The sequence below is a fragment of the Manacus candei genome, unplaced genomic scaffold, assembly GCF_025592945.1.
Source record: "Manacus candei isolate 608988 ecotype Guabito, Panama unplaced genomic scaffold, ASM2559294v1 h1tg000067l, whole genome shotgun sequence".
In the NCBI taxonomy this organism is placed as follows: Eukaryota; Metazoa; Chordata; class Aves; order Passeriformes; family Pipridae; genus Manacus; species Manacus candei.
In genome coordinates this window covers 10,788,329-10,815,377 of record NW_026138115.1, presented here as the reverse complement: position 1 = coordinate 10,815,377, position 27,049 = coordinate 10,788,329, and the positions used below count along the sequence as shown (strand labels likewise).

The following is a 27,049-nucleotide window of genomic DNA, read 5'->3' as shown; positions in this document are numbered from 1 at the left end:
AAATGTTCTTTTGATTCCAAATTGGCCTATATATACTATGAAGCTGGTCGGTCCTCATTCCAACCACTGCCATAAGCCCAAAGACTGAGTTTAGTATTAAATTTTATTAAGAAATACCTCCCAGTTTTCAAAGCACTTTCATTAAATACACTATTTCATAAAATACACAAATTCAATTCCTCTCTCTATTATGCAGAATCATGCTGTGCTTGCAGGAAAAAAGTGCTTTGCTTTAGTAACTGCAAGTTTCTGCAACTCTTTGCATCTGAGAGTCAAGCGCTGACACAGGGCCCAGACTTAGAGCACAATTCCTTAATGTTGAAGATGCTTCTCCAGGCTACAAGGGGTGGGCTTCTCCTGCCATGTTCTCCTGGCTGGTCTCTGCTTCTTAGGTCAGTACCTGGAGCAGAACTTTGGTGAATGCACTGGCTCAGAACTTGGCTCCACACAGGATATTGTTTAACAACAAGGCTCATGGATCATACCAACACTTCTAGAGGTTGCAGCTTACAGTCTTAACTTTTTTTGAATAGGGTCCTTTTTTTCCAAATAGCTGCCATGCTCGCACCATCTTCCGCAGTCTAGTCAAATTAGGTTTAGGCTGGAGGGAGAAAAATTAAGAAGCACTAAATCATCAGTGAGTAAATGAACTTCAAGGTTTCTATACTCTTTGCCCTCATACTGTCATTCCAAAGTTTTTCTAATATCTAATTCAAAGTCCCATCTGACTTTCAACAGAATCCAATTAATAACAATAAGCACAGTAATAGCAAAAGGGAGGAGTAATGATTTTGTTTTAAATTTAAATGTAACTTGATCTAGTGGAAGGCATTCCTGCCCATGGCAGGTGGGGTTGGAACTAGATGATCTTTAAAGTCTCTTCCAACCCAAACCACTCTATGATTTTATAAGTGTTGCTATTCCTTTGTTTTTTCCCCATTTTATAGCATCTTAAACTTTGGGGAAGTAGGCTTTTTTTTTTAAATTAGCATCTTTGCCACTAGTAGAATATCAGAATTCATATGCTTTCAAAGTTTTACACTTAAAACTGCCATTACTTTAAATGTATGCTTAACCTTAAGGACACTATTCAAGTCAATGTGACCATTCAAATGATATATGGTAAAATCCTTGTTTAAGTGTTCACAGGATAGATGATTTATGTTCTAAAATGTTCTGACTGGTAACAATATGTAAAAAGTCAAGTAATATAAAGCCAGTGGAGGGGTTTTCAAACTGGCCTATTCTAGTTCTGACACACTACATGATGTGCCTCTGATAACCCAGAGTGCAGATTACCAGAGGTGAGTCCAACACAGTACCTGTTCTTCCTGCTGTAGATGGTCTATGTCTGCAAGAGGTAGCATGGAAGGTCTTCCATGAGCACACTGGAAGGGCAGCTTGCAAGATGACAAAGCTTCAATAAGCCCACAGCTCTCCTCCAAAGTCAAATGCTCATTAAACTTAATAGCTCCTGAAAAATATATACAAATTCTTGCACATGCTGCTAAAGAGAATTCCACTTCCCTCTGCAAAGGCAACCCAAAGGCTGCAGTATGGTAGACGTGGGGCTTGGGTCAATTAAACAGCCTGATGCATAAGGATCAGCTTTCCATGGCCTAAACTTTCACCTAACCCACGTTCAATGGATGGTAAAATTATTAGGTTTTGTTTTTTCAGGTGATGTCACAGGAAGCAAGTGGGCTTTTTTGCTTTTTTGTGTGTGTTATGGCTGAAGACCAGTTCACATATCAAAAAGTATTAAACCAAGACAGCAGCTAATATCAGTCCCACAGGCTTTATTGGTTCTGTGTGGCTGCCACCGACAGGCATCACTTCTGAGACCAAATGCTAGCCCTGCCAGTAAGTCCTTTTTCATAGGTGAGCACTTAATGGCATGCAGAGGAAATCCAAGCAGAACAGTAGGGAGTCATTTTAGAGGCGTTTGCAAATTTTAGCCTTCACAGATGCACAAGACCATCTGCAATCTGCCTTCCAGCCATGGGACTTTTTTAGATATAAAAAAAAAAAATATGTATTGACTGCCAATTGTAGAATGCAGTGACACAGGAGAAAACAGATGCTTGCCGTTCATGTTTACCCCTACAGCACGATGTTGTTGATATTATAGCATCGGAACTGCTGCAAGAGCCTGGAGCTACTGCAGTCTACACCTTTAAGGTCTGCTCATTGCCAGGTACTGGAAAGTGACAGTCCCTGAGAACATGTAGATTTTTACTGCACTCCTTCCAAAAGTACCTGAGAGGTCATAGGCAGAGTTAAACTAGCACTTTTGATACTTAAAGGAAATAAAAAGTTTGGAAAGAGCAGCTAAGTTTTCTTTCCCACTTGCTTTCGAGCAGATTTCAGCACATTCCCCCTTGGCACTTCATAGAGCTGTTATTTGAATGGTTCAGAGTTCACAGAGATGACTGTGTCTCAGAACTGTATTCTACCTATGTTTCATGTGAAGGTTGGAAAGTATGTTAGGCCCATACACAAATAAATCAGAGCAGTACTGCTTGTCCCTCAGTGCTGTCCACGATAAGACTATTACCTCTTCATCCCTAAGAAATACACAGTCTGTATTCCTGCTGTATCTGCAAACACATCCTGAAAACACTGCCCCAGGGAGGATGTAGTGTAGAAACAGAAAGGTTCAAAAAAGGAAAGAGAAGAATGAAAGAAAAGTACAGTTTCCCTACCATGACAGGCCTGGGAAGCTAACACCTTCAGAAACGTCAGAGGCAGCGTCCCTCGTGCTCCTCCTCCTGTGGTCTGCACTAGCTAAAAGCAGAAAGGGAACATTATCTTACTTTCCATTTAATATGAGAACAAAGAACTGTAACACAAAGGCAACTAAAAATGAGGACAAGCTAGTGGATTATCTAGTCCACCTCTGTCACCTGAGGCTGAACACACTCCCTTTGGTTCATGCAGTAAGCTTTGGATTGTTACAGTCAATTTAAGAAGCAGAGAGCAACTCACCTCAATTTGTTCTTGAATAAGCTCCTGAAAAGAAAAAAGGTAGTATCAGTTGTTATTTCTCCCTTTCATCCCTCTACCCTACTTTGTCCACATCTGTGCATCATTTACTGTGTAACTGACAGAACCAGGAAAAATTATGCTTTTGATAGTACACTGACCACAGTGTGAAAGATCTAGGTGGAAGTCCTGACCTCTCACAAGTATCCTATCAGACTTCAGACCAATCACTTGGTTTCTCTCTGCATCACTTTCCTATCTGCAGAATGGGCATAATGGAACTCATCTCTCAGAGTGCCACAAAATGCATGTTATCTTTGAATAGCTGCCCTTTCTTCTTTGGATAATAACTAGTCCATGTGGATTTCATTTCTGATATCTAAAATGCAATGAATTCATAATTAATCCTGAATAGCTGCATCAAGATCTAATTAAAATAAAAAGGACTGCAGAATAGATCTGCCAAGATGCTCATGAGATCTTGAGGCATCAGCTAAGAATGAGTGCTCGTAATGCACACATCTGATCCCCTCCTCTGCCACTTCTGATACTCTTGACTCCCAAATCACATCAGAAGAGTGCATTTTGAGTTCTTAGCGATTACAGCAAGGTTGGAAAAGAAAATTTAATCAAATTAATCAACTTCTCTGTTTCTTCTTTTCATATCAAAAGAGATGTATGGCAAGATTGGACAGATTCTCAACTCAGCCCAATGTCTGAATGTGGTACTCCAGAAACAATTTTTAACAAGTTTAAGAGCAGCTGTGATTGTGGAGGACGGTTTACAATGGAAACCACAAGTAATCAGTTCAGAAATTTCTCCCCCACACTGTAAAACATCTGGAACAGTGTTTTTTAGGAAGCTGCACTGCCCATGGAGAGATTTCAAGAAAAGAAGTTTAATATTGCTGATACATAAATACCGTTTGTTAGAATTTAATAATTTTACTGTTCCTTCAAGCATTTACTGTTCATTCAGCATTCACAAGCAGTAAACTGTTGAAACATCTGTCCTATGTATAATTTTTCTTAGCTTTTCCACTATCCAAGTCTGAAACAGTCTCCTATCATTTCAGTTATAGTTCAGTGATTTCCATTGTGGGACTACTTAGCTACTGAAAGGAATGGCACTCGCATTTGCCAAGGGACACCATCTCCCTCCTAACGGAGATACTGTAATACCCGGGGCCACTAACACAGAACAAGACCTAGTACTGTAACTTCACCCACATCCATAGCTGACCTCCACAATACTTTTAGTAATAGGTTGTCTTTTCCGTCGTAATTCATTGGCTTCTCTTTCCATAAAACACATTGGTACTTTCCTCACAAGAATCAAGGAGCTGTTTGCCTCAGGAAACAATAATTCAAGACCCAAGTCCACCAAATTTTTGTTGCAGCATCTGAGGGAAAAAAAACCCAGAAATAAGACATCAATCACAGTAGCTATGTCTTCACAGCATAGGTAAATATTTCTGTACTCCACATATATTTCTTCCTGTAACAGTTTCCCATCTCAAAATCCATGCATCATGAGATTCCAAGTACTTTTGCCCTTTCAGCCCACATTCAGCCATGTTTTTCCACTCCAATCTAATATGTATTTTTCATGCTCCACAAGCACAAGATCTAAGAGTTCCTGTATTATTTGGAGAGAAGCTTTATGTCTAAATTTATAAATCTACCTTTTCTGAAGATGCACAAGGTGCCTGGTTCAACACACAAACATTCCAAATATTAAAATTACACATCATTAAGACTGCTTTAACCTAAAACAACTGTGGTTTCAAATGACATGTATTAGCAAATACTTAAAATGGAAAAAATACTGTAAGAAATTTATAATGGTTTAAAGAACTTTATATTCCGTAAGCAAAGAGAACACAGGGAAGAACAGCCTCCAGCTAATGATGACATATGTCAACCTGTGGATGGAAAAATACACACAAAAATGAGACTTCACAGTCAGATGAGAACTTATCTTCAAAATGAAAACAACTTTATTTTTTTAATTCAGGAAATATTCACTGAAAGGTGGTAAAGGTCAGTTTTAGAAAGGAGATTCTTTGAACAAAGGAAGAAGTTAATCTAAACTTACTAAAATCAGTCACGAGAATAATACAATTATTAGCCTCCACATGGAGATGGCTTGTGTAATTCTAGCCAAAAAAAGAAGAGCGCACAGAAAGACAGAGAAAGCCCATTGTAGGAAAATGACAAAATCCAAGCAGCTATTGAAGTCAATCAGGTTTGGTTTTTTTTTTAATTAAGGGAAAAAATAAAGAAGGAAGTTCAAGAGTCAACAGAACAATGCATTACTACAATGCTCAGTCAACAAACAGAATCAAAGCTGCAGGTGAACCAGAGATCCAGCTGAACTATTATATTGCAAGCATAGCTGAAGAGAAAGGTCTTTTAGACATGACAATTTATTTCATTACATCAAAATTTACCACAGAATACATTCCTAGTCTGCCAGTAACAATAACAACAGACTTTAGATTTTTACATTATACTTTTAATTCATTACCTTTTAGTAATGATAGTCTCAGAGAGTGATTGCAAAGGGATGAACTGCTAATACATGCTAAAAAATTATAAAGTCACACAATAAAAGTACTAGTAAGCCAGCACCAGTATAGCCCACCACTAGTAATCTTCTTGCTTATCAATTATCAATCAATTATCTTAAGCATTAACTGAAAAACACAACTGGCATCCCCCGTGCTGAATATTCAACCAGTGCCCTTAAAAAAAAAACATGCCTTTCTGATGTACTTTCTTACTGATTTTTGTAGAACATTTGTGATTTAGCTAATGAACAAAAGTAGCTCTCAGAATTTATTAGCTCTTTCAAAAACACTTTGATGCCACCTCTTAAAAGCAGCTAAAAAAAGGAACGCAAAAAGTCGTCATGCACAGAGAAGTAACATTTGTCATGACTTAGCAACTACGGAAAGAAGGTATGCTGGCAACAGATGGTCAGTGGTCAACATGAATCTTGATGTGTATCTTCATGACTTTATTAATGATATGGAAAAAGGACATGGTCAAGCAAGCAAATTTGTAGAAAACATGAAATTATTTAGGTTAACTGAGAATAGAGACAAAGTTGAACTCAATCAGAATTTAAAATAAGTGGAAAAATGATGAATGAAATCTGTAGGATGAACAAAAAAGGAATAATGAAAAATGACAGAAAAACCGCTCTTAAAGAAAAATAAATAAAAATTATCAGAATAATTTAATCTATTTCTACTTTTGGTTGGCTTCTACATAAATAGCAAAAATTAAAAAAATAACCCCCACAACTCTGTGTTTCTCTGTCATGACGATCAATAGATACACAGTTCATGCAAGCAGCAGTAGCCAAAAAAGTAGACAAAATATCAGGTGTGGATATAATAAACAAAAAATATGGGCACAGCTAAAAAGCTGCTGTATGAAGCAATGGGATACCCTCACTTGGTATATTGTCTTCAATTTTGGCCATGCATTCTCAAAAGTAGATATATCAGAAATGGAAGACACTCACAGATGAGCGCAAAAATAAATCAAAGTTGAACAAAAGGCATTACAAATATTGTAATGTTAGCAAGATCATCATTAAGAGGTGGGAACAACGAAAGCATTTAAATATTACTGAACTATGAACAACGCGGAGCAAGTGTATACTTTAACAGGCAACAATCTTAATAAGGTCTGATTTAGAAGCTGTTGTATTTACTAGAGGCATCTCAAAAAAGAAAAAAAGAACAGTAATGAGGTAGTCCTGATAGAACTTCACCTGTAAACAACAAACAATGCAGTGAGAAAAACCCCCACAAGCGCATGTGGCACGTGACAGACAGGGATCTGGGGGGAAAAAAGTTTGATTACTGTCCAATAGATCTTCAACACCCCAACATCAAATCTGTATCTAAACTGTTGCAGTACTAAAGTTAAATATCCTAATAGTAGTGAGGCCACCATTCTGAAACATTTGGGAAACAGTGTTTATTAACTACTCTTGGCAGGCGCCTATGAATAAGGAATGTGTTTTTGAAGGATTCACAATACAAACTTTCCATACCCCATCCTTATCTTCTCAAACATTGTCTGTAAAATCAGTACCTAAGTTGACTCTATGGGCACCACACTCCATTGTGCACTCCCAAGTCCTGAGCCCCAGACAGCAGGAACTGTTGGAGGCTGCTTTGGCCCACACATGAAGGTTTATTTTCCCAGGGAAATCAGAGCACATTACAAAGGCACAGAAATGGCACACCACAGGGTTTTGACTCGAGATGTTGTAACAACGTGCCGAAGAAGCATATCTATTTTCCTCAGCACAGACAGAGCCAATTGGGCTTGGCTCAGGAAAGAATCAACAACTTCTCTCCTGAGCTTCATGGTAACCCAGCAATACACAGAGATCCTCCTGGTCAACAGAGACATCCCCAAAAATTTAGAGCTATTTGCCATTACTAACCGTAGAAATCTTCTTTGCTCTTCTGTAACTTCAATCTCCAAAGGGGGAGAGATGGAGGACGACAGTATTTTCTTCTTGCCACATGCTGAAGTTTCCTTCTCATAGGAATCTGTGAATGAAACAGTTAGAAGTATCCCCTCTTAAAGTATTTACGCAGGCATTACCCTTAATGACCCTCTGGTTTGGCTTGTAATCCCCTGCTTGGATTAAAAAGTGACCACAGAATGCCTTCTCCTGAAACTTGTGGAGGACTGGGAATGTCACAAACCAGACATCCAGTCTCTGGGGAAGGGCTGGTTAATGCCACTTTGTTTTTTCCCACCAGTTTCAAAAAAGAGTCACCCTAAATAGCAAAAAAACCCCCCACTGATATATTTGGTTCAACTCGGAGCAATTTTTTCACAGAAAAGTCCAATATAAATGGAGTTAAAATACTATTCATTAAGCATTTCTCCCTTCAGTCTTTAATTTTTTCAGTACCTGACCAAAAAGAGCAGAGTTCCTGGAACACTCTTTGCAGGAACTACGCAGTATTTGTTGATGAAAGAGAAGGTCAACGATTTTAAAGTACTTGATGGATGGTTATTGTGCTTTTTAACACTGAAACCAATGGCTAATGAGCTTACACAGAAGACTATTATCCCTTTGCAAACAGTTTCAGACTGCGGAAATTTTAAGCTTTAAGCACAGTATTCAGCTAAAAAGGAACCAAATGAACTATGCTCTTTACTCTGCATACCATGTCTTATTCTTCCCAGCATAACCACATAAACTTATTGATGTTGTTCTATTTCCTCTTCATTGTTTTTCCTATCAGTCTTCCTGCTCTTTCATTATGTCAGGACTATTTTAGTTCAATAGTTTTGTGGGTAGGGAATATATCTTCTATTTTTGGAAATGCTGTAACAATTTTCAGCTGCCAATATTATGACTGCTACAGATACTGAATGTCTGCACTCTCCTAGGGATCAGGATAAAGATGGCAAATGAATATCTTATTGGTTCCATACACCCTAGACAGCTCATCTGTACTTTTCTGTGCTCTGATTATCTTTTTTTCTAAGACCACCTGAATTCTCACCTGCAATAAGCTGCTCCAAGCGGATCCGTTCATGAGCTGCATGTTGGTCCACCAAAATTAAGAGGTTTCCATCTAAAAACGTATCACAACAGATGAGAAATAGGCAAATTTGTACCAGACAACTGCACAGATCAGGAAGAATAACCACTTCCCAGGGGCCACATTTAGAAGATAACTATCAGCCTGTTTCACAGAAACAAAGTGAGGAGGAGGCTGTGTTGGCAGAACATAAAGTCACTATAGAACAGAAATTTAGTGATCCAAACTGGCGGTTAAATTAAGGTAATTAAATTGAGTCAGAAACTCTTGTCTATTGACATCTTCATCTAACTTCATAAAGAAAGCTGAGTCATCCACAAACTGTTCTGTTTAATACAGTCTTTTAAAATGTTACAAAACCTACTGATTTTGAATGCCTTTTTTGTACAGCTTCAGAGAGCTTCAACAATGAGTATGTCCAGACACTGTGAACTGAGTCTGAAAGATGTTAGCAATTTGAGTACAATCTATTTTTATAACATTAATCTGAAGGCAGTAGGAACACTCAACAACATCCAAAATAAAGATAAAGAAGATCCAAGAAATTTCAAGCGAAGCCTAACATTTTCCTCTACTCAGAATATCATCCCAAAGCAAGAAGAGATTACAAAGAGAACAGTGTTCCCTCTGCAATCTAACCACACTTGACAGTCAACATAGCTTCATGCTATCAACCACTCTTACCTGCCTTTTTATCCATTTCATTCCTAGTGTTAATTAAACAAGCGATAAATTTATTGTCCACTTGCTGAAGAACCTGTAAGATACTCATAAAAATCATTACAGAGCAGCAAAATTATTTTTAAAATGAAGGCAAACAAAAGAAACAACAATCAAAATGGATCAAGAACAACAAATACCTAGCAGGACGACTAGGGGAGTGGAAACCACATCTTTCCCAACCCAAAAGGCTTAAAGGATTTGGCCTAGCAAAACTAGACTGAGAAGGTATATAGTTATTTTTTTATAAATACAGTGGGGGACTAAACATGGAAAAGGCAGAAATTATTTAAGCTAAAACATAATACCAGCAGAAGATCAAATTACCATTAAATGGTCATGAAAGTTTCATCTGAAGCTAAGAGAAAGTTTCAAAATATAAAAAAAAAATAATTCTGGATCAATTTTTTCCAAAGATAGTCATAAGGGCAAACGTGCTAATTGTTCTTGAAGGTTGTAGAAACCTCCTTGAGTTGGGAATGAAAGCTGTGCACAGTGACTCAGAGTATTTTAATTGCTGATACCACCAAAAAAGAATGAAAACAACCCTTTTTAACCTGCTGATCCATCTGCAGAAGACAGGAAACTTTTTTCCTCCTCATTTTTTGATGTAGAATTTGCCTGTCTTGATTTTACCTTCCCCTCAAGCATCAGAAATCAACCAGAGCAACTGAGAAGGGGTGCACAATGCTTTCGGTATCTTATTGTTAGATTTCAAATATTCAGATGTGATGTTACAGAGGAATTTCTCCCCAGCTCATATAGACAGAGCTCACTCTGAATTCTCTGTCTCACAACATCTGCATTGTTCATCTGCTAGGTAAAAATGAATGGATGATTCTATTTCTTTGCAGGGATGCAAGACATTAATGACTTTTTTTATTCTTTTCCTGTCGCATGACACAATGTTTTGTGCTTTTGGTCTCCTCTACTGATATTCTCACAATTGCTATAGGGTACTGAAGGCAGTATTCAGATTTTTCTGAGATGGGAAGTGGTAATGGTACTTTTCATTTTCCATCTTTCCTCTCCTGCCTTTGTGAAACATAAACTGTTCGCTACAGTAACTTTATTTACTCCTGTTATTCCTGCACTCACAACATAATTAAGGGAATCATGTGGATCCTTGTCCACCCTGGAGATCAACATTACCATGCCCCACACAGTCAGAACCTGCAATCCTGAAGTCAGCAACCTGACTCCATAAGAATAATGCTAACTGGGCCTGTAAGTCTTTTGTCACTGGGATGCAAGAAAGGGAGGGAATCCACTCTGGCATTTCTACCCAGGCAAACTATCAAAGAACGTAAGTTGAAGCCATGAATTTACATTTGCTTTTAAGTTAATATTCAAAACATTTGATAAAGAAGCACTAAGTTAAACTTTATGTTATGATGCCATTTTGCCATATTTAAAAAACACTTTTAAGGGCAGATATAAATCTTAAGGTGCAATTTCAAGTTTTTCCATTAAATCTGGAATTTGCTTTTGAAATCACTCTGCTGGGGAATTAAATTTCTAAGGTCAACAAAAATGGAAGATACAGGACAGAGATTTCAGATAAATGTGAACTAAACAAATGCCTACAACAAATATAAAAAACTGTCCATTGCTATCATTTAGTTAGTAGTGTTTCCAAGCAGCAGTAGCAGGGCTCTCTCTTGATTCTGACTTAACCATACTAGTCAAGTAATTTTAGAGTCACTTGCAGATAGCTGATTAACCATGAAATGATACTAATATCTGGCATGACATATGTGTCTGCTGTCATCACACAGCAACCAAGAATTCTGCTAGTGCTTGTGAAAATTAGCAATATGATCTGTTTTCCTGAATATGTCTTTCCTACCAGGTACAAACATCAGCAAATCCTATATGCTCAGTGGGAATTTGTGGGTGAAAGCTAGCAATACAATAAAACCAGTAATAAAAGAATAGATTATATTGTACCTGCATTGAATGAACCATGTCTTTGGTGAAACGATAAGGATACAAGATATTGTGAATTTTCACAGCCAGATTGTCGGCCTGACCACTGGTCACATCAACTGCAATCTGTAAAAAGAGAATTACAGATCAAACAGGCTGTAAGGGATATATCAAAAAATCCCAAACACATATTGAATATCCAAAAAAACCCAGTTTTAATAAAAACTGGAAATAACTGTATCTTGCAAACTGAGCTTTCTACACAAGAATAACACTAGCTAAAAAACCATCCTGCAATCCCTCTGCTTCTATCCCCAAATATTTTTCCCACCTGGATATTACCTGATAACTTCAGTGCATTCAGCTGATTTCAAGTACCTATAGCAAAGCTGAAGTTAAATATCAGCCTACGTGAGCTGGATCTCATTACAAAAGCTGTATTGCCCTGAAATGAGTCAGAGCACACGTCACTGAAAGGACTGAACAGAACTGTTCCCTTCCAGAAACTCACCAGCAGGTGGTTTGCTGCTCCATTCCTATTGTTTGCAGGTGGAAATGGTTACATACATATGTTTATATGCATACAACATGAGGATTAAAGATAATGCTACCTCATGACAGCAAAGGAAGTTTCTCAGAAAGCTCCAACATTGTTTTTCTCTCATAGGCTGTAATCCTGCCAGGCTATAAAAACAGCTATAGTAAAATACACTTTTAAGACCCGTTGCATACCAGAGAAAGAAACCTGGGTTATTTAGCTCTGACCACAAAGTGGACAGACACTATATCACTATTTTGCCATTCAACAGCTTTTGATTTTAAGACATCTCTGTAGAGGGAAGACAGCTTATAATGTTTTGCTTTTGAAACGACATAAGGTAAAAGATTAGCCTGATACCTGCCTCTCTGACTTTGAATAAATCCACAACAATGACTTGCATCTAAACAGTCTCTAAAAACACAAAACTGCCAGGTCTATTGTCTAATATATCTCTGAATAACTTATATGCAACAATTACAATAACTGCAATTTTGGTCCCAATGTCAGAAAATAGGTTAAAATGATTCCTATTTTAGCATGAGATGCAAGGTAATACCTACCTCTGGGCAGGGAACAAAAACAGGATTATTCCATTCCAAAAGCAATGACTGGAGAGACTCCCCTTTAACATCTAGGAAAGAACACAGATAATACAGGGAATATCACCATCTGTCAATAGAAGGTTTGTTGGGTACCTCTATCTCACACAAGTACTATTTAATTTTTTACTTCCATAAAAAGGGGGAGAGTGTACAAACAAATAAGGGAACGTGAGACTAGGCTTCTGTACTGTCTGCTTTAACTAGGAAGGGTACTGTGCAGCTTTCTGACTTCTAAAAATGCTGCAGCACAATTCAACAGGCCTGGAAATGGGGGGGGGGGGGGGCAGTGTGTAGGGAAAGAAAGACCTGTTTAGCTACCCACTCCCTCTGGACAAAGTTACATACCAAAAAGATTATTTCATCCTTTCCACTGCAAAAAAAAAAAGGTGAGGATTGAAGCTATTTGTCACATTCCAAAGTTGGAATGAGTACAAAGAAGGGAGTAGGTAATTATTCTTTAAACTACTGACAGAATTCAACAAAGAACTGGGTATTTCATCCTGTAAATAAGTATCCCCTAACCTGCCTTCAACCCTAAAAGTTTTTTTTCCCAGTTCTAGATTTAAGATGACTCACACAGTCCCATTGTTAACAGACCTTGAGTAATTCTGGGTTCCTGTTGGGACATCTGGGAGAATTCTTTGATTTGTTTTTACCACAGAACACTATGTCCTGGAAAGCTGGCCCTACCTCTCAGATCCTGGCTTGCCTGAGTCTTCTCATTTTGAGGTCTAGGAAGGAAGGGTAACACAATCTCACTTCTAAAAGGATGGCATCTGAACTGAAACCCTAAACACAAAATAAATTTACTGCTGCAGAATCAACAGCATGCAAAATTACTAAAAGCTATATGATTATTATATTCTTACAAAGCAGCATGTGCTTAGCCCTACACAAATTAGAACATCCCACAGGTTGTGCAATATTGACACATATGTAAAAAGCTGAGAATTATCAGACACACCTGCATCAGAAAACATATTTAGAAACATTACCATGGCTTCTGCAGGACTGCACTTAAAAATTGGCTGCTGCTTTAAACTGGTAGCAATTATTTCCAGAATTAGTGCAATCAGAAGTGTCATCCCCAAAGAAAAAAAGGAGGCATATAGTAGTCTACCAGAGATCAAAACACTGTTGAATTCCCTCTATCAAGGAGTAGCAAAACTGTCAATATATCACCATTCCTATCAGTATTTAATACAGTTATCAGGAATTTGTAAAACTGAAAACTACAAGTCAGTGAGCCCTCATGAGATATCACAATTTGCCTAACAACATGTTCCTACCACCCAGAAGTGATTTAATATTACAAACCTGTATTGTTATCAAGAGTATTAAGAAAAGTGGCTCAGATTTCCAGCACATTGGTAAACATTTCTCCCTTCCTTTAGTACATTTCAGACTTCTATTCTTTGTGAAATAATAATGAATTAATAAAGTTCCTTTCTACTGAGAAATTAAGGGTGTGCATTCAGGAAAAGTGGCAGAGTGATAACGCCAAAGAAAAGCAGCTGCATGCTGATAAGCTCAGTGTGAAAAGGCTCTATGAGATCTTAGACCAGGCCATAGACTCCTGACTGCTGGCTCCATTCCAGTGAGGATCAGTGACGGTCCTACCCTGGGGACTGAGAGTCCTTTGAGAATCCAAACCAGCAGCCCAGCACCGGAGAGTAACTCAGTATCCCATTGTCACAAAACTCAGAACAGAGGACAAGATGGCCTGATATGGTTTCTGGTAAACTGTGGCAAATTGAAGAATGCTGCCTAATTCAGACTTTGACAGAACTTTTATAGCTACTGTCATGGAAAGATATTAACTCTTAAGAATCTATAATTTATATCAACACAAGTCCAGTATTTTATACATGTAATAGACAAAGAGTCATCTCCCTGTTTCTTCTTGCAGGGAAAATCCTTTTCAGGATATATATTGTTCATAAAGTTAGGATTGATTTTCTTGCTCAAAGGCCAGTGAGATTTCAGAGCTGGCAGAGATATAATTAATATGATTCTTCTGACAAGTAACATCAAAAAAGGTGTTGAGGATAACAATGTATCTACTTTATACAGGCAAACCCCGTACAATTACCATACTCGAGCATTCATTTTCACTTGCCTCAATTAGATCATTAGGATATACCAGTGTAACAGCAGAGAATAATATAAGTAACAAAAATTGCAAACATAGCTGGTGTAGCAACAAAGACGAAGTTGAACTGGGATGCTATCCTACTACAAATGCATTATTCAAAAAGGTATCTGATGGTGAAATGAAGCCTGATAAAATTTCCTGTAGCAATCAGTTTAATCAGTACAAAGATGTCTGACTCTAACCTACAAAATCTAGCATCTCTGTTGAGCATGTGGCTTGTGACTGGAAAAGATGGCAGATGGCTACTGCTGTCACGGAAAAGAGGATATGCATTATTCTTACCTCCTTCTACCTGTCAGTAACTAATTTCCCTAAAATTGTATATGAGATGCTGTTCTTAATAAATCATGGAGCTATGAAATTCTAAGTCAACACCATGGGCTTACTGACACTACTTTAAAGAGCAAACTGAAAGCATATATAGCAAGTGAAGAAATCATTCTGCTCCTGGGTCTTAACAGCAGTCCAAAACAGTGCTCAACATCAGGAGATGCGAATGTGTTAAGACACAGTTATGTTTATTCCTATGGCTGAAAGGAAGGACTATCCTTTGCTTGAAAAACATGTGAAAGAACATATCTGTTGAACTTTGAAAACCTAAGGTCTATAGGGTCTAGCCACAGCTCAAATACCTCGTGAAGGTTTGGGAGGTCTGACCCTCAATCTAAGAAAAGCAAAAAAGCAGACACCTCACCAAAAAAGTGACAGGGTTAAGAAAGACTGGCACCACTGATACAACACCAATGATGAGGCTAAAAAGGAACAATGGAGGTATCATGGGAGGTAAAAAGATACAATATACATCTTGAAAGCCTACAGACTATACATCATCTCAAAGCATAAGGGTACGTGAGGTATTCTCTTTATAAACATGAATGCACTAACCAAACATTCTGGATAGAAGGTCAACTTCTACAACTCAGGGCTTTGGCCAGCTACTAAACACCACCGTGAGCAATAAAATTGGCAAACCACAGAAATTAAAAGTGTTAGTCAAGGAGTGTATCTTTGTGCTTGCAAGTAGCTTTACCTAATAAAAACTTGCATGAAATTTTCTTCAATGGAACACAATATATATTACAAATTGCTGGCATCAATTATTACACTTAAAGGGAATAACTTATCAATTGCAACACTACTGCACCAGTGTTTCTGTGACTAGTGACAAAGAAGGAAGTAACAGACAAAAATGCAACAAACCAGAAGCTATGAGGATTGATTAGACAAATATTTTACAGAACTATCTAGAAAGAAGTCCAAACTACTTTTTCAAAACAAATTATGCAGTAGAAAATAGAGTCTACATGAGGAATGGCTGCATCTTCGCTCATAAAAATTGCCTATAGACAGAACAAAGAACAACTTGAAAACACAGATATATCCCTGGAAGGGAAAATTATCAAAGACAGTATTCTGCTGAGCCAGATCAGAAGGATGTGGAAAGTCAAAACCCGCCACATAGATCAACGAAGACTCATGAACACCATATCCCTGGAAAACCAATACAAAGCAGTGTCCTTTTGCTAATGGAAAAGCCACCAACAATGCTGTACAACACCTGCTACAAACTGTGAAGGAACAGCCTGCCTTCCAAATTCCATGGAAAGGAAACTACACAATCACAATGAAGTTAGATTTTTGTTCATCTTTCAAGGGTTGCTTTAAATTTTATCTGCAAACTGAAAAAAGATCATTTTAATACAAGTCTCTCTGCAACAACATATTCTCAGAAACATAACTGCTTAGGACAAAATGGTAAAAACCACAGTATTTTTCTGGTACATTTACTTTGAAATATGTTTCTCGCATTATATATGACAACAGTTACACATAACTGTGATCACAGTGAATGTTACGATGCCCAGTGATAACTAGGCAGCTGTTTGTTAATTGATGTGATACCGACATTTTTTTACCACTTATTAAAAATTATCTTTTATATCTTTAACATTAATATTTTACTGTCTCCATAGTTCCCAACACTTTCCTGTTTTCCATGCAGCTATTACATGTAAGGCAGTGCCTATTTCAGTATAAATTCCCAGATGCTGTCAGCAAGATTATTTTACACACTTTTCCTCATCCCATTTTTACAACCACCACCACCCCTCTTACCATTCTCTGAAACAACATTCACAGCCATTGTTGTGATATCTTGAATACAGGCAGCTTGAAATCTTTCACTAGGAGGAGTGCCGTAGGTGCTCAGTCCAGTTGCTTTATTGATGTATATTGTCTTACCCGAAGAAGCATCAAAATCTTGCAGCCAGACAGAACAACACAAATCACTCCTGGAATTGCCTGTGCTTGTGTTGTCTGCAGAGAATTCCAAGTTACTTTGTAAGGTCACATGGGGAACTTCAGTATCTTTATTATCTTGTTCTGAGGATTCATCTAATGTACTTTTATCTTTACAGATCGTGCTAGTACAATCGTTTTTAGCAGGTAGTGATAAAATACTGCCTGAAGAGACTGTGTACTCCCCTTCTACACTGCTGAGTGGTGACGAGCTGACAGAACTCTTCACAGACTCTGCTACAGCTTCATCTGATTGCGAGCACGCAATCCCCTTAGAAACACTGTCATTACATTCTCCTGCTTTTTCCATTGAGGATTTATAAGTTTGACAAGTGTTATACAAAAAATCACTATTTGAGGATTCAAGATCAAAAGAGTGGTCATCTTTTCTATTTGAGTCTGTTTGGAATTGTTCACCAAGTTGTTCTACTTCTTTGTGGTCAGTTTTCATTCTAGACAGTTTGGATGATAAAGATCCTGAAGGTCTTTTACAACTTGGGGTTTTTTTACTAACCAGGGAATAATCAGACAATGTCAAAGGACTCTGACAAAGGGTTCGTTTGTCCTGTGATGTTTCTCCACTGCAAAGTAAAGTCTTTTCCAAAGAACCAAAAGCTTGGCTAGTATTATTAGAATCTGTACCTTCCACAGGTGGAATTTCACAAGTGCTCAAGTTACTGCGATTGACACTGTCATTCTTTGAAAAGTCACAATTAGTTTGTGAATTAAGAACCGTGGGATCTAATTCACTTTGCTGTGACATGGGTGTTGGTAGCATAGACTTGACACTCCCATAATATCTCCTGAACTTTTCTAACGAACCCAGCTGCGTGGACATGCTCAGTTTCTTAGAGGACTGAGGCCTTGGCACAGTTATTTGCCTTCTAGTGTTTTTTATAACAATTTTCTTGTGAGGAATACCTGAGGAAGTTGGCAGTGGCAATTCTGTATCATTCAATGTTTCATAACCTCTTTTACTAGTGGCAGTAGGCATGGTTATTTCCCCCCTCACCTGATGAGACGAAGTTTTGTTCTTATTACCATCAGTCATGCATGCTCCTCTGGTATAAGAAGCTGTATATTCTTTATTTGTATTACTGGAAATACCCCTATCATTTAAAGACTGAATACCAACATTCAATTTGTGGCCAAAAATATCCTTGTCACTGACAGAGCCAGGCCTACACTGTGTGTTTAATGCAAGACTTACTTCTGTTTGTTCAGAATCATGTGGGGGCTCACTTTGCATAACACATCTTATGAGGCCTGTAGAGGACAGCTTTGATGGTATTGAACTAACAGCCCCTCTTCTGGCATCATCTATCACTTCAGCTGTTTCCCTGCCTCTTCTTGCATTACAGTGTCTCATCATTGAATTTCCAGAGACAGTTTCAGGTCCCACTGCTGTTTCAGTAGGGTCTACTCTCTCAGGCAGTGACTGAATAACATTCTTATTTAAAACACAGACCTTATTGCTTTTCTGTGTTACTTTGCCTTGGTGGCTGCTCACATCTTTTATGTTATTCTGAGCACAATCCTGCAGGTCACCACAATTGTCTATTTCTCTTATTTCTGATCTGGCCCCTCCACTGAAAGAGGATTGAAGACTTTCTGAAGGTTTCAGATGAGTATCAGATGCTTTTTGGGAACTGTTAGTGTATTTTGGCTCCTGTTTTGAGGTATTTGATTTAATTAAATCAGAAGCTGTGTCATCTTCATCGGGCAATGGAATCTCTGCTTTATTGTTTCTAAATGGGTTAGATAACTCAACAGTCTTCTGATTTGAGGTGATTTCATTTTCCTGTACATTTTTACTTGCCTCTGTAAGACTGGAATTTTTTTTTCGAGTAATGGCCTTCCTTTTGACATCTTTCGATTGCAAGGTACACATTTCATAGGAATCCACAATTTCATCACATGCTTTCTTGAAACTTTCTTGGATGCTCTTCTTGTCAAGGATTGGGGCCTTCAGAACTGGAGCGTTGTGCAAACAAAAGTCATTATCTTCATTAAATTCTCTGATGTCCACACTACACGGTTCGATAAATAAATGTTCTCGTTTCAAAAATATTTTCACTCCTTCCTCTACGCAAGTTAGAAGAACATCCCAGTTCTGGAACTCAATTAGAGTCTTTGCAGGTTCCAGGCACACATCGTAGTCACTGTATGCACAGGTCACATTGAGAATAAAGATCCCATACAACTCTGGCCCACAGCGATGGTGGCCAGGACTTGAACCAGCCTGTCGGTTTGCAGGGACACCTTTTGCTTTGCAAATTACACTTTCTTTTCTTAATAAAAAATCAATTAGTTTATGTATTCTTGTCTTTAAAACAAGCCTTCTATTCACATACAAGAACTGCATATTCTTATTGTAATGTCCCTCAGTACTGATAAAACCACTTATCTCGAATCCCCCAGACTTGTGATTTATTTGTCTCAACTTCTGGGATCTGCCCAGTCCATAAATTTGACAAAACCGAGAGCATACATCTCTTGTCTTAGGGAGCTGAAGCACCATAGAACAAGAAACATCGTTCCTTAAAGAAAGGGAAACAGAAGGATGCATTAGCGAAACAGCCTCTATCTTCTGTCTCACTCTTTCAAATTCCAACACAGGATCCATACACTTTCTCCTCACCGGTAACTGATGGAACAGATTACACACGGTGACTGTAGTTCCGCCACTTGGTCTGTTCAATTCAGCTTCACATACTTCCAGTGCTTGCCCATTGTGAAATAGTTTCACAAAGGTTTTGGCTGTCCTGCTGGTCTTAGATGAAATTTCCACTACACTGGCCATGTTGGCTATACTTGCCACAGCCTCCCCTCTGAAGCCATAGAATGTCAGTTTCTCCAAGTCTCCCACTGAGCTGCACTTGCTGGTGAAGTACCTCTTTCCAATAGCCTTTAAGTCCTCTTTCCCCATCCCAGAGCCATTGTCCACCACCTGGATCTTAAAAGCTTCCAAATCCACCCTGATAGCTACACATGTTGCTTTGGCATCAATGCTATTGAGGACAAGCTCCTCAACACACTGGCCAAGGGAGCTGACAGTCACTCCAGAACGCAGCCTGGCTCGCACATCTTCCACCAAAGGTTTGATCATGTCAAAATCCGATAGATGAGAAACACAAGAAACTGTGGGGAGCTCACTGCTCCATGTTCCTTAAAAGAACACCTTGGGTGGAGAGAAAAGAGGGAAAAAATAAAATTAAAGAAATACAAATTGAAGGCCTGAAAAAAACCTTTAATTTTTTTGCATTCACTCTCATAAATATACTTTTCTTAGTTTTCCTGACATTCAGAGGCTTCCTCTGTGATTACTTTCCTGCTCAGGCTCTGTCAGTGCCCTCAGGGCAGATGGCCAGAGCCAGAATCTAAGCTCATCACTAATAACATACTTGGCTCTCAAACTTAACGTACCCAAACCAAACTCCTACCATATGAGGAAAAACTCAAAGGACTTGCAAGCAAGTCCCCTTTCTGGGGATCCGGTGCCGCCGCTGTGACAGGAGTCCAGAGGCTCCCCGACCCCACGGGCTGAGAAGGGCGCGCTGCCCGGGTTCGTTCGCGCCCTCCCCTCACGTCCAGAGCCCTCTCTGCTCCCGCTCCCCGTCCCGTCCCGTCCCGTTCCCGTTCCCTCAGCACCCGCCGGACCGGGGCGCTCCCGCAACCGCCGCGGCGCGAGACCAACCGTGCCGGGCCGCCGGGCCCGCGTGCAGCTCCTCCCACAGGCCGACGGCGCGTGCGCACCTGCGCGCGAACGAGGGGGAGAAGGGGGATCTAGACGGGCACGCCGGGAGTTGTAGTCCCGCCCCGGCCGGAAGCTCTGCACGGCTGTGGGAAACACGCCTTCCCCCGGGCCATTCCCGCAGAGCGGCACGGGAAGGCTGCTCGGGACAACCCCGCTCTCCCACCAGGGCGAGTATCTGCAACGAGATCCCGCTCCGAGGGCTGCCATCCACTCAGCCCCCCAAGCGACACACCCATTCCACACAGGAGGTGAGCTGCAGGCAACTTTATTCTACAGAAAACGTGAACAAAGTAAGTTGTTTCTCAGGCATTTAGTGCACAGACATGATGTTTTTAGCAATTTTCTGTGTCAACGTTGATCCTGTGACTTTCTTCACGTCAGCGCCACTCTCTACACATTACAGATTCCACTCACGTATGACCCCACACACTGTGCGCACTTAGAAACAGAGGCTCTGCCCCGAACAGCCCCTTTAACAAAGACAGCACGGCTCTTCCTCTACCCACTAGAATTCTGTGACAGGCTGAGCGTCAGACTTAACAGTGCAGCAAAATAATAAATTAGAAATGTAGTAAAATAAAACTCTCTAGAGCTGAATACTGGCTGACTGAACGAGCAGGGAAGAGAGGAAATGTTCCGTGAGGGTAGCTCCCGCTCCAGATTTTGCTTCTTTCTGGACAAACTCACTTCAAAATCTGAAAATCCTTGTGCTCTAGAGCCTCAATCTTCTTCTCATTGCTGAACTCCGCTTGGCTGATGCGGGACTGGGGACTTCCTATCTTCCTGAGCCATTCCTGCAGCTCCCGCACCCTGGCAGTTGGGCCCTGGATTTGCCCTTGCACAGTGCCACGGCTGGTATTTTGGACCCAGCCAACGAGTCCTAGTCTCTTAGCCTCCCCCTGAGAAGACAATGCAGAGCAAAATGAGGTTATCCAAACTGTAATAGAGCAACAAAACGACATTCACATACAGGAGCCAATTTTGTTGGTGACGCACAGGCCTCCAAGGAAGTTCCTGTGGGTCAGGCAGCAGGAAAGGAGCACAGGATTCGCCCAACTACTCATTATATTCTTTCACGCGAAAAACCGGGGCTGAGATGCACTCTTCAGCCATGCTTACATAACCCGGCCGGGCTGCCAGCAGCACCGCGATGCCGGCCCCGCTGCGGCAGAGGCTGGAGCCCGGCCCGGGGCCACGGCCACGACCCGCCCGCCCGCGGCTCAGCCCCTCGGAGGCACCCACAGGACAGGCTGGCAGTGGGCACGGCGCAGGCTGGCTGGCAGGCAGGGCCGGCCGCCCCGCGGGCCCGCGGCACGCACCTGTGTGTACTTGCGAAAGAACACGCCCTGCACCTTGCCGAACACCTCGTAGTCCACAGACACCAACGCCTCGCCCTCCGCCATGGCGGCACGTCCTCCACCGCCTCCTCCTGCCGCCGCCGCGTCCCGCTGCGCCTGCGCCGCGCCGCTGGGGGCGAGGCCTCACTGGGCCCTGCGGCCAATGAAGAGCGGGCTCGGGGTCGGACCGATCGCTCATTCGCCGTCTTATGAATAATGCATGAGGCACCCCCTCATGAATAATGCATTTGGGGCGCCCGCAGGCACCGCCCCCTTCCACGGTGGAGCGTTCGCGCGGCGAGGGAGCGATCCTGGGTCTCGCGCCAGTCTCCAGGCAACAGCACGCCAGGCACGGCTCCGCGCCGGGCACGGCTCCATACCGGGGCCCCGGGGGCCGCGGGCAGCAGCGGCGGCGGCAGGAGGGGCCGGGGCTCTCGGGCCGACGCAGTTCGCCGAGGAGGGAGGCCGGGCGGAGCGCCGGGCGCGGCCCCGCAGGTAACCCCGCTCGCCCCTCGGCGTGTGCGCCCGGCACACCTCGGGAGATGTAGAACGAGCCATGGGAAGATTGTGCCGAGCTTGGCCGGACGCCTGCGTGTCAGACCCGTGTGGCACACAGGTGGATCACAATGCCAAAACTGAAGGGACACGTTATCCTGGGGAGTGTAACAATTCCTCTGTCAGTGCGGCATATTTCTTTTGCTACCACGATAAGGCAGGTCTCAGGCGGAAAGGGAAATAAAAGTGTTTCTTATTTCTGGCTGCATGAATGATTTGGACTGGGAAAGGTGGCATGGGAGCTCCCTAGATGGAAGGAATGTAAAGACTTATAGAACACAGAAAAGTTACAAAACCTTTGCTAATACTTATTATAACCTCTCACTATAGCCTCCAGGCATAGACTATTAGGAGAAAATTTGTCCAGTTTTGGATAAGATAGTCTGTAATGGCTTTGCTTCTAACCTCAGGCTCTTTCTCAGGCACTGAATGGCTTTTTTTCCACCGGTGGCTCCTGTGGTGGCAGCTACTAAGATTGTTCCTGGTTCCCAGCTAAAACACCAGAAAAACAACTTTCAGCATGAACTCATAACTGACAAAGAGGAAAGTTTGAAGGATCCCTGTGCCCAAAAGAGCCAAAGATGTTCTTACTCTATTTTAGCAGAAAACACTCAATACGGGCATGGAGGCTTCTGTTCAGCTGGACTACAGAGTAAGCACCTCACCAGCCAGGCCTGTACTCTGTCAGCTACATCAGTAGACAGACAGAAAGAAGGAGTGGACCGTGCATATCCTCTGAAACCAATTTCTCACCACAACAGTGTGAGTGTTCCAGTGGTCAACACAGCACAGCTCGGAAGTTCCCCATACATGCAGGAAACTCCAAATAGTAAATCAAGCTCAATAAGCAAAGGGAAGGCTCCAGTAGGGAGATCTGCAGCACTCTGTCCTTGGACAGTAGAGCCTGAACCATCAAACCCCCATCTATACAGGAGAGAGCTGGTCTACATCCTAAAGTTGGAGGCAGATGGAAGGAACCTAGAAGAGGCAATTCAAAAGAAAGAGGCCCTTCTCGAAGAGAAACTGAAGAGAACAAAGGAGACACTTAGGAGGATTCAAAGAGAGAAGGAGCTTATCAAGGCAGAGCAGAGAAGAGACAGTGGAACTGAGAGGACCCATGAGCAAAAGGCTACAAGGCACCCTGAAGAGAAAACTTTCAGAGTTGCAGTGAGGCCAGGTGGTGGGGTCTTTGGTGGGGCACAGTCTGCAGAGGCCATTATCCCCAAGCCTGGCACCACTCACCACCCCCAAGAGCTGGCTGTGGGGAAACTCAGGAAGGAGCAGCTGGTGGCCAACAACAGCAAAATGCGAGACAGCATACCCATGGAGCATTTAGCTTCTTGTTCAAAGCTGGCCCCAAAACATAGCCCTTCTCCCTCTGCCCTCTCAGACCAAGATTCTGGTGACCACTTGTCTGCAGAGATGCTGTATGTGCAGGCTGCCAGTGCTGTGCAGCAGGAGGGGCTTGGACAGTGCAGCTTCTGCAATCGTAAGTTTCTCTGCTCCAGGCTTGAGAAACACATGAGTATCTGTGGCAAGAACCAAGTCTCCAAGAGGAAAGTGTTTGACTCCAGCAGGGCCAGAGCTAGGGGAACAGAACTGGAACAGTATCAGCAGTGGAAGAGTGCAAGGAGTCCTCAGGTAATGTGCAGTCCATTTGCCTCCCTTAGTCCACATCTACTACTCGCATTCAGTCCATCTCAGCTTCTAGTTCTGAGTGAGACATGAGCACCTTCGCATGTACGCAGGGCTAAGGGATACAGTCCAGCTATTGCCTCTAACAGGTTTATGACAAATGGAAAAATAGATCCATTTAAAATCTAATAGATGGAAGTGGCAGTCCTGTCTTTATAATGTGTTAAGAATGTACTCCTGGAGAAAGCTCACTCCTTGCTGTAGTTAAGATGCAGACTGGCTCTGCTGCAGTAAAGCTCTGTGACATCAGGAGCTGCAGGGAGCTGAATGAAAATCCAGGTAAAATGAAGACAGAGGAAACATGCAGCTCTGTTCCTGCAAAGCAGCTATAGCAACCCTCTCCAGTTCCTTGGCCCCACTGCTTGTTTTTCTGGTTACTTCCAAGCTCTTTCAAAGTCCTGTTGTTTCCATCAGAATTTCCTTCACATCCTCCTTGGTGTTGGTCTTCTTGATTCCCTTTGTGGGACTCAGCTTCTCAGGGAGGGTTTTACATCAACAAGGAATGCCCAGGGACAGGTGACCTGGGTTGGGCTCTAAATGCAAGATTGAGAATGGAAGCTGATAGTGGTCCCAGTTGCTCTGACTGCCTTTCCCTTCTGCAGAGTGAGACACCACCCAGAAGGAACAACTGGAAACAGAAGCATGAGGCTCTCATCCAGACCGTGTGCCAGGCCCGCCAGCTGCAGCAAGTCCACACTAAGGGAGGGAAGGTGTCTGACCTGCCTCCATTGCCTCCCATGGAAAACCCAGACTATGTTGCCTGCACCTACTGTGGACGCCAGTTTGCTCCCCGAGCAGCTGAGAGACATATTCCCAAATGCAAAACCATAAAGAATAGGCCCCCACCCCCACCACAGAGAAGGCGCTGCTGAGGCAGTGCCCAACTGTACCTGCTGCTGTGATTCCCTGCCTCTTTTTTGCCAGGTTTCCAGCTATAGACACTTGTGCTTTCCCTAGTCTCAAGACTGGCTGCAAGCTTGTGTGTATAGTTAGTGAACAGCTCAGGATGTATAAGCAGAATACTAGAACTTGTGTACTTTGACCTGTACCCTTGGGTTCACCCCACGTGGGATGCCCCTTTCCTCAGCACAAGAAGCTGAGGATCAGACATTCAGGGGTTCAGAAAAGCTAGCAGTAGCAGGCACTTACTGTTTGAATCCATATGTCAATTCATGTGCATAGAACAACAGAGATACTCTGAACCAGCCAGGCCCTTGAGGCAACAGAACAACCATCACAATCAATAATTAGATTTAATATAAAAAAAATAGGCCAAATTTCTAGGGAACTCTAAAAACAAAGCTGGTACCCTTTCTTGAATCATCTGCTTATTTTCACCTTGGTTGCTGCAATGGTAGGGAATTATGACAAAAACATAACCTTGCTTTTGTTTTCTTCTTGAGATGTTATTTTTCTACATTCAGATTATTAAATAGATTAAACTGGTTCTGTTGTGTAAATGTGGTTTTAAATGGTCACATAGTGGTCTGTGTTCTCAAAATAAGAATGACTACTTTGTATGAGAAAGTTGCAACAAGAAGCAAACAAACAAAAAAATTCCAGCAGCTCCTTTTTCAAGTCCTCCGGTAACATAGCAGCAGCTAATGGGAACCTATGAAAAGCTCAAAAGCAATTAGATTAAGCTGGAATAGTCAGAAGCTGAATATGCAGAAATACTCTAGTCTTCAATGGGTGAACCTGACTCCTGAAAGAAGTTGGAGAGCTTCTGCCTTATATATATGTGGGCAGAAATCTCAATCCCTTGGCACACCTGAGGAAACATGAAGGTCCTAGAAAGGGTCAGTGCTGCACTGTGCCAGCCAGTGATGTGTGTACAAACCTGAGAGAAAAACAGACTCTAAACAAGGGAAAATAATTTGTTGTATCCAAACACTGATCAGAAAAGCAAGGCCAATAACTTCAGATATTCAAAAAACAGGACAGCAAGGGGTGACAAGAGGTAGGAAAGGGGTAAACTGGAATCTTTATGCGAGCCTCCATGAATTCATGAGAGGTATAACTGAACACAGTAGCTAAAAAATTCAGCACCACTTCCTGTCTTGTAATGTTAACTGTTTACTTTACACTATGTTTTATTGACTGTATTTAGCGGACTCTAAAGGTCAGCAGAGTGCAAATGGTGACATGGATACAGACAAAGTATTTGATGTCATAAAATAAACCCATCTGTTGGGGACTTCTCATAAGTGACAGGCAAAGAGCTAATGCTGAGACTGAAACTGTAGATTAAACAAAAGTTAGTGAAATTAAATCACCAGGGTTCATTTCAGAGCTAACCATGGGCAGTTCACCCCTATTTGCTGAGCTATTGTTTCAGTATCCAGAAAGCCTCTGATAACTGGCTTAAAACTTAGTAACAGTTTAGCCAAAGTATCAGGCTGGGCACAGAGATTTGCTGTGCTGCTTTGCTATCAGGGTTAGTTACCCTGACACTACTCAAGGTACATTATTCACGCCACTTTAGCTTCCTCCTGCAGTACAATCCCCCTCTCAAAGACATGATGCATTTTCAGCATCCAAATCTCTGATGAACTTTAAGTCTTTAACACTGCTCTGCCTCTTGAGATATTTCACAATTAATAAAAACTCTGATAAAAAAGTGACAGGCATTAAGCACAATGTGCAGGAACTGTTGGCTGAGCAGGTGTCAGGCAGGTTCTCTCTTCTGTAGGCCTTACTGCTCAGTAGAAGCTGTTCTGAGAGAAACAGGTGCTTCTTCTCTTTGAGCCTCTCTTCCTGTTACTCATTTCCCTATTTGGCATTCAAACTGTGAAAATAAACACATACACATACACACACGCACACGCACACACACACAAGCTCCTGACGTCACTAGGCGGAGATGTAGCAGTATGAGAAAAGA

General features: G+C 41.5%; 3 protein-coding genes across 5 annotated transcripts; 1 reads left to right on the top strand and 2 right to left on the bottom strand.

Annotated features, from left to right (window-relative positions):
* Nucleotides 1–85: 85 nt before the first annotated feature.
* MLH3 (mutL homolog 3) lies at nucleotides 86–20,699 on the bottom strand. 2 transcript variants are annotated; one of them, XM_051806189.1, is made up of 13 exons: nucleotides 20,519–20,699; nucleotides 16,639–20,002; nucleotides 13,059–13,157; nucleotides 12,327–12,397; nucleotides 11,247–11,351; nucleotides 9,261–9,333; nucleotides 8,538–8,609; nucleotides 7,457–7,565; nucleotides 4,229–4,388; nucleotides 2,989–3,012; nucleotides 2,706–2,787; nucleotides 1,323–1,474; nucleotides 86–601 (listed from the first exon to the last, which is right to left on the bottom strand). In XM_051806189.1, exons 2-13 carry the CDS (start codon nucleotides 19,928–19,930, stop codon nucleotides 494–496), a joined length of 4,347 nt encoding a protein of 1,448 aa, XP_051662149.1. In that variant the 5' UTR covers nucleotides 19,931–20,002; nucleotides 20,519–20,699; the 3' UTR covers nucleotides 86–493. The 2 variants fall into 2 exon arrangements, with proteins under 2 accessions (XP_051662149.1, XP_051662150.1); XM_051806190.1 differs by lacking the exon at nucleotides 13,059–13,157.
* A 128-nt stretch (nucleotides 20,700–20,827) lies between these two features.
* ACYP1 (acylphosphatase 1) lies at nucleotides 20,828–22,048 on the bottom strand. The gene is made up of 2 exons (XM_051806194.1): nucleotides 21,898–22,048; nucleotides 20,828–21,477 (listed from the first exon to the last, which is right to left on the bottom strand). Exons 1-2 carry the CDS (start codon nucleotides 21,979–21,981, stop codon nucleotides 21,262–21,264), a joined length of 300 nt encoding a protein of 99 aa, XP_051662154.1. The 5' UTR covers nucleotides 21,982–22,048; the 3' UTR covers nucleotides 20,828–21,261.
* A 106-nt stretch (nucleotides 22,049–22,154) lies between these two features.
* On the top strand, nucleotides 22,155–26,701 carry ZC2HC1C (zinc finger C2HC-type containing 1C). 2 transcript variants are annotated; one of them, XM_051806191.1, is made up of 3 exons: nucleotides 22,155–22,410; nucleotides 22,893–24,111; nucleotides 24,768–26,700. In XM_051806191.1, the coding sequence occupies exons 2-3, from the start codon at nucleotides 22,900–22,902 to the stop codon at nucleotides 25,035–25,037; spliced, it is 1,482 nt and encodes a 493-aa protein (XP_051662151.1). In that variant the 5' UTR covers nucleotides 22,155–22,410; nucleotides 22,893–22,899; the 3' UTR covers nucleotides 25,038–26,700. The 2 variants fall into 2 exon arrangements, with proteins under 2 accessions (XP_051662151.1, XP_051662152.1); XM_051806192.1 differs by lacking the exon at nucleotides 22,155–22,410 and adding an exon at nucleotides 22,510–22,531 and having other exon boundaries at nucleotides 24,768–26,701.
* Nucleotides 26,702–27,049: the final 348 nt, after the last annotated feature.

Excerpts from the sequence above, each read along its gene's own strand:
- ZC2HC1C (XM_051806192.1), top strand. The coding sequence starts at position 22,900 with ATGGCTTTTTTTCCACCGGTGGCTCCTGTGGTGGCAGCTACTAAGATT. Across the intron at positions 24,112-24,767 it reads AGAGTGCAAGGAGTCCTCAG|AGTGAGACACCACCCAGAAG; the intron begins GTAATGTGCAGT and ends TCCCTTCTGCAG.
- ACYP1 (XM_051806194.1), bottom strand. The coding sequence starts at position 21,981 with ATGGCGGAGGGCGAGGCGTTGGTGTCTGTGGACTACGAGGTGTTCGGC. Across the intron at positions 21,478-21,897 it reads TCTTTCGCAAGTACACACAG|GGGGAGGCTAAGAGACTAGG; the intron begins GTGCGTGCCGCG and ends TTGTCTTCTCAG.
- MLH3 (XM_051806189.1), bottom strand. The coding sequence starts at position 19,930 with ATGATCAAACCTTTGGTGGAAGATGTGCGAGCCAGGCTGCGTTCTGGA. Across the intron at positions 7,566-8,537 it reads CTTGGAGCAGCTTATTGCAG|ATTCCTATGAGAAGGAAACT; the intron begins GTGAGAATTCAG and ends TTTCATTCACAG. Across the intron at positions 4,389-7,456 it reads GAGCAAAGAAGATTTCTACG|ATGCTGCAACAAAAATTTGG; the intron begins GTTAGTAATGGC and ends TTTTTCCCTCAG.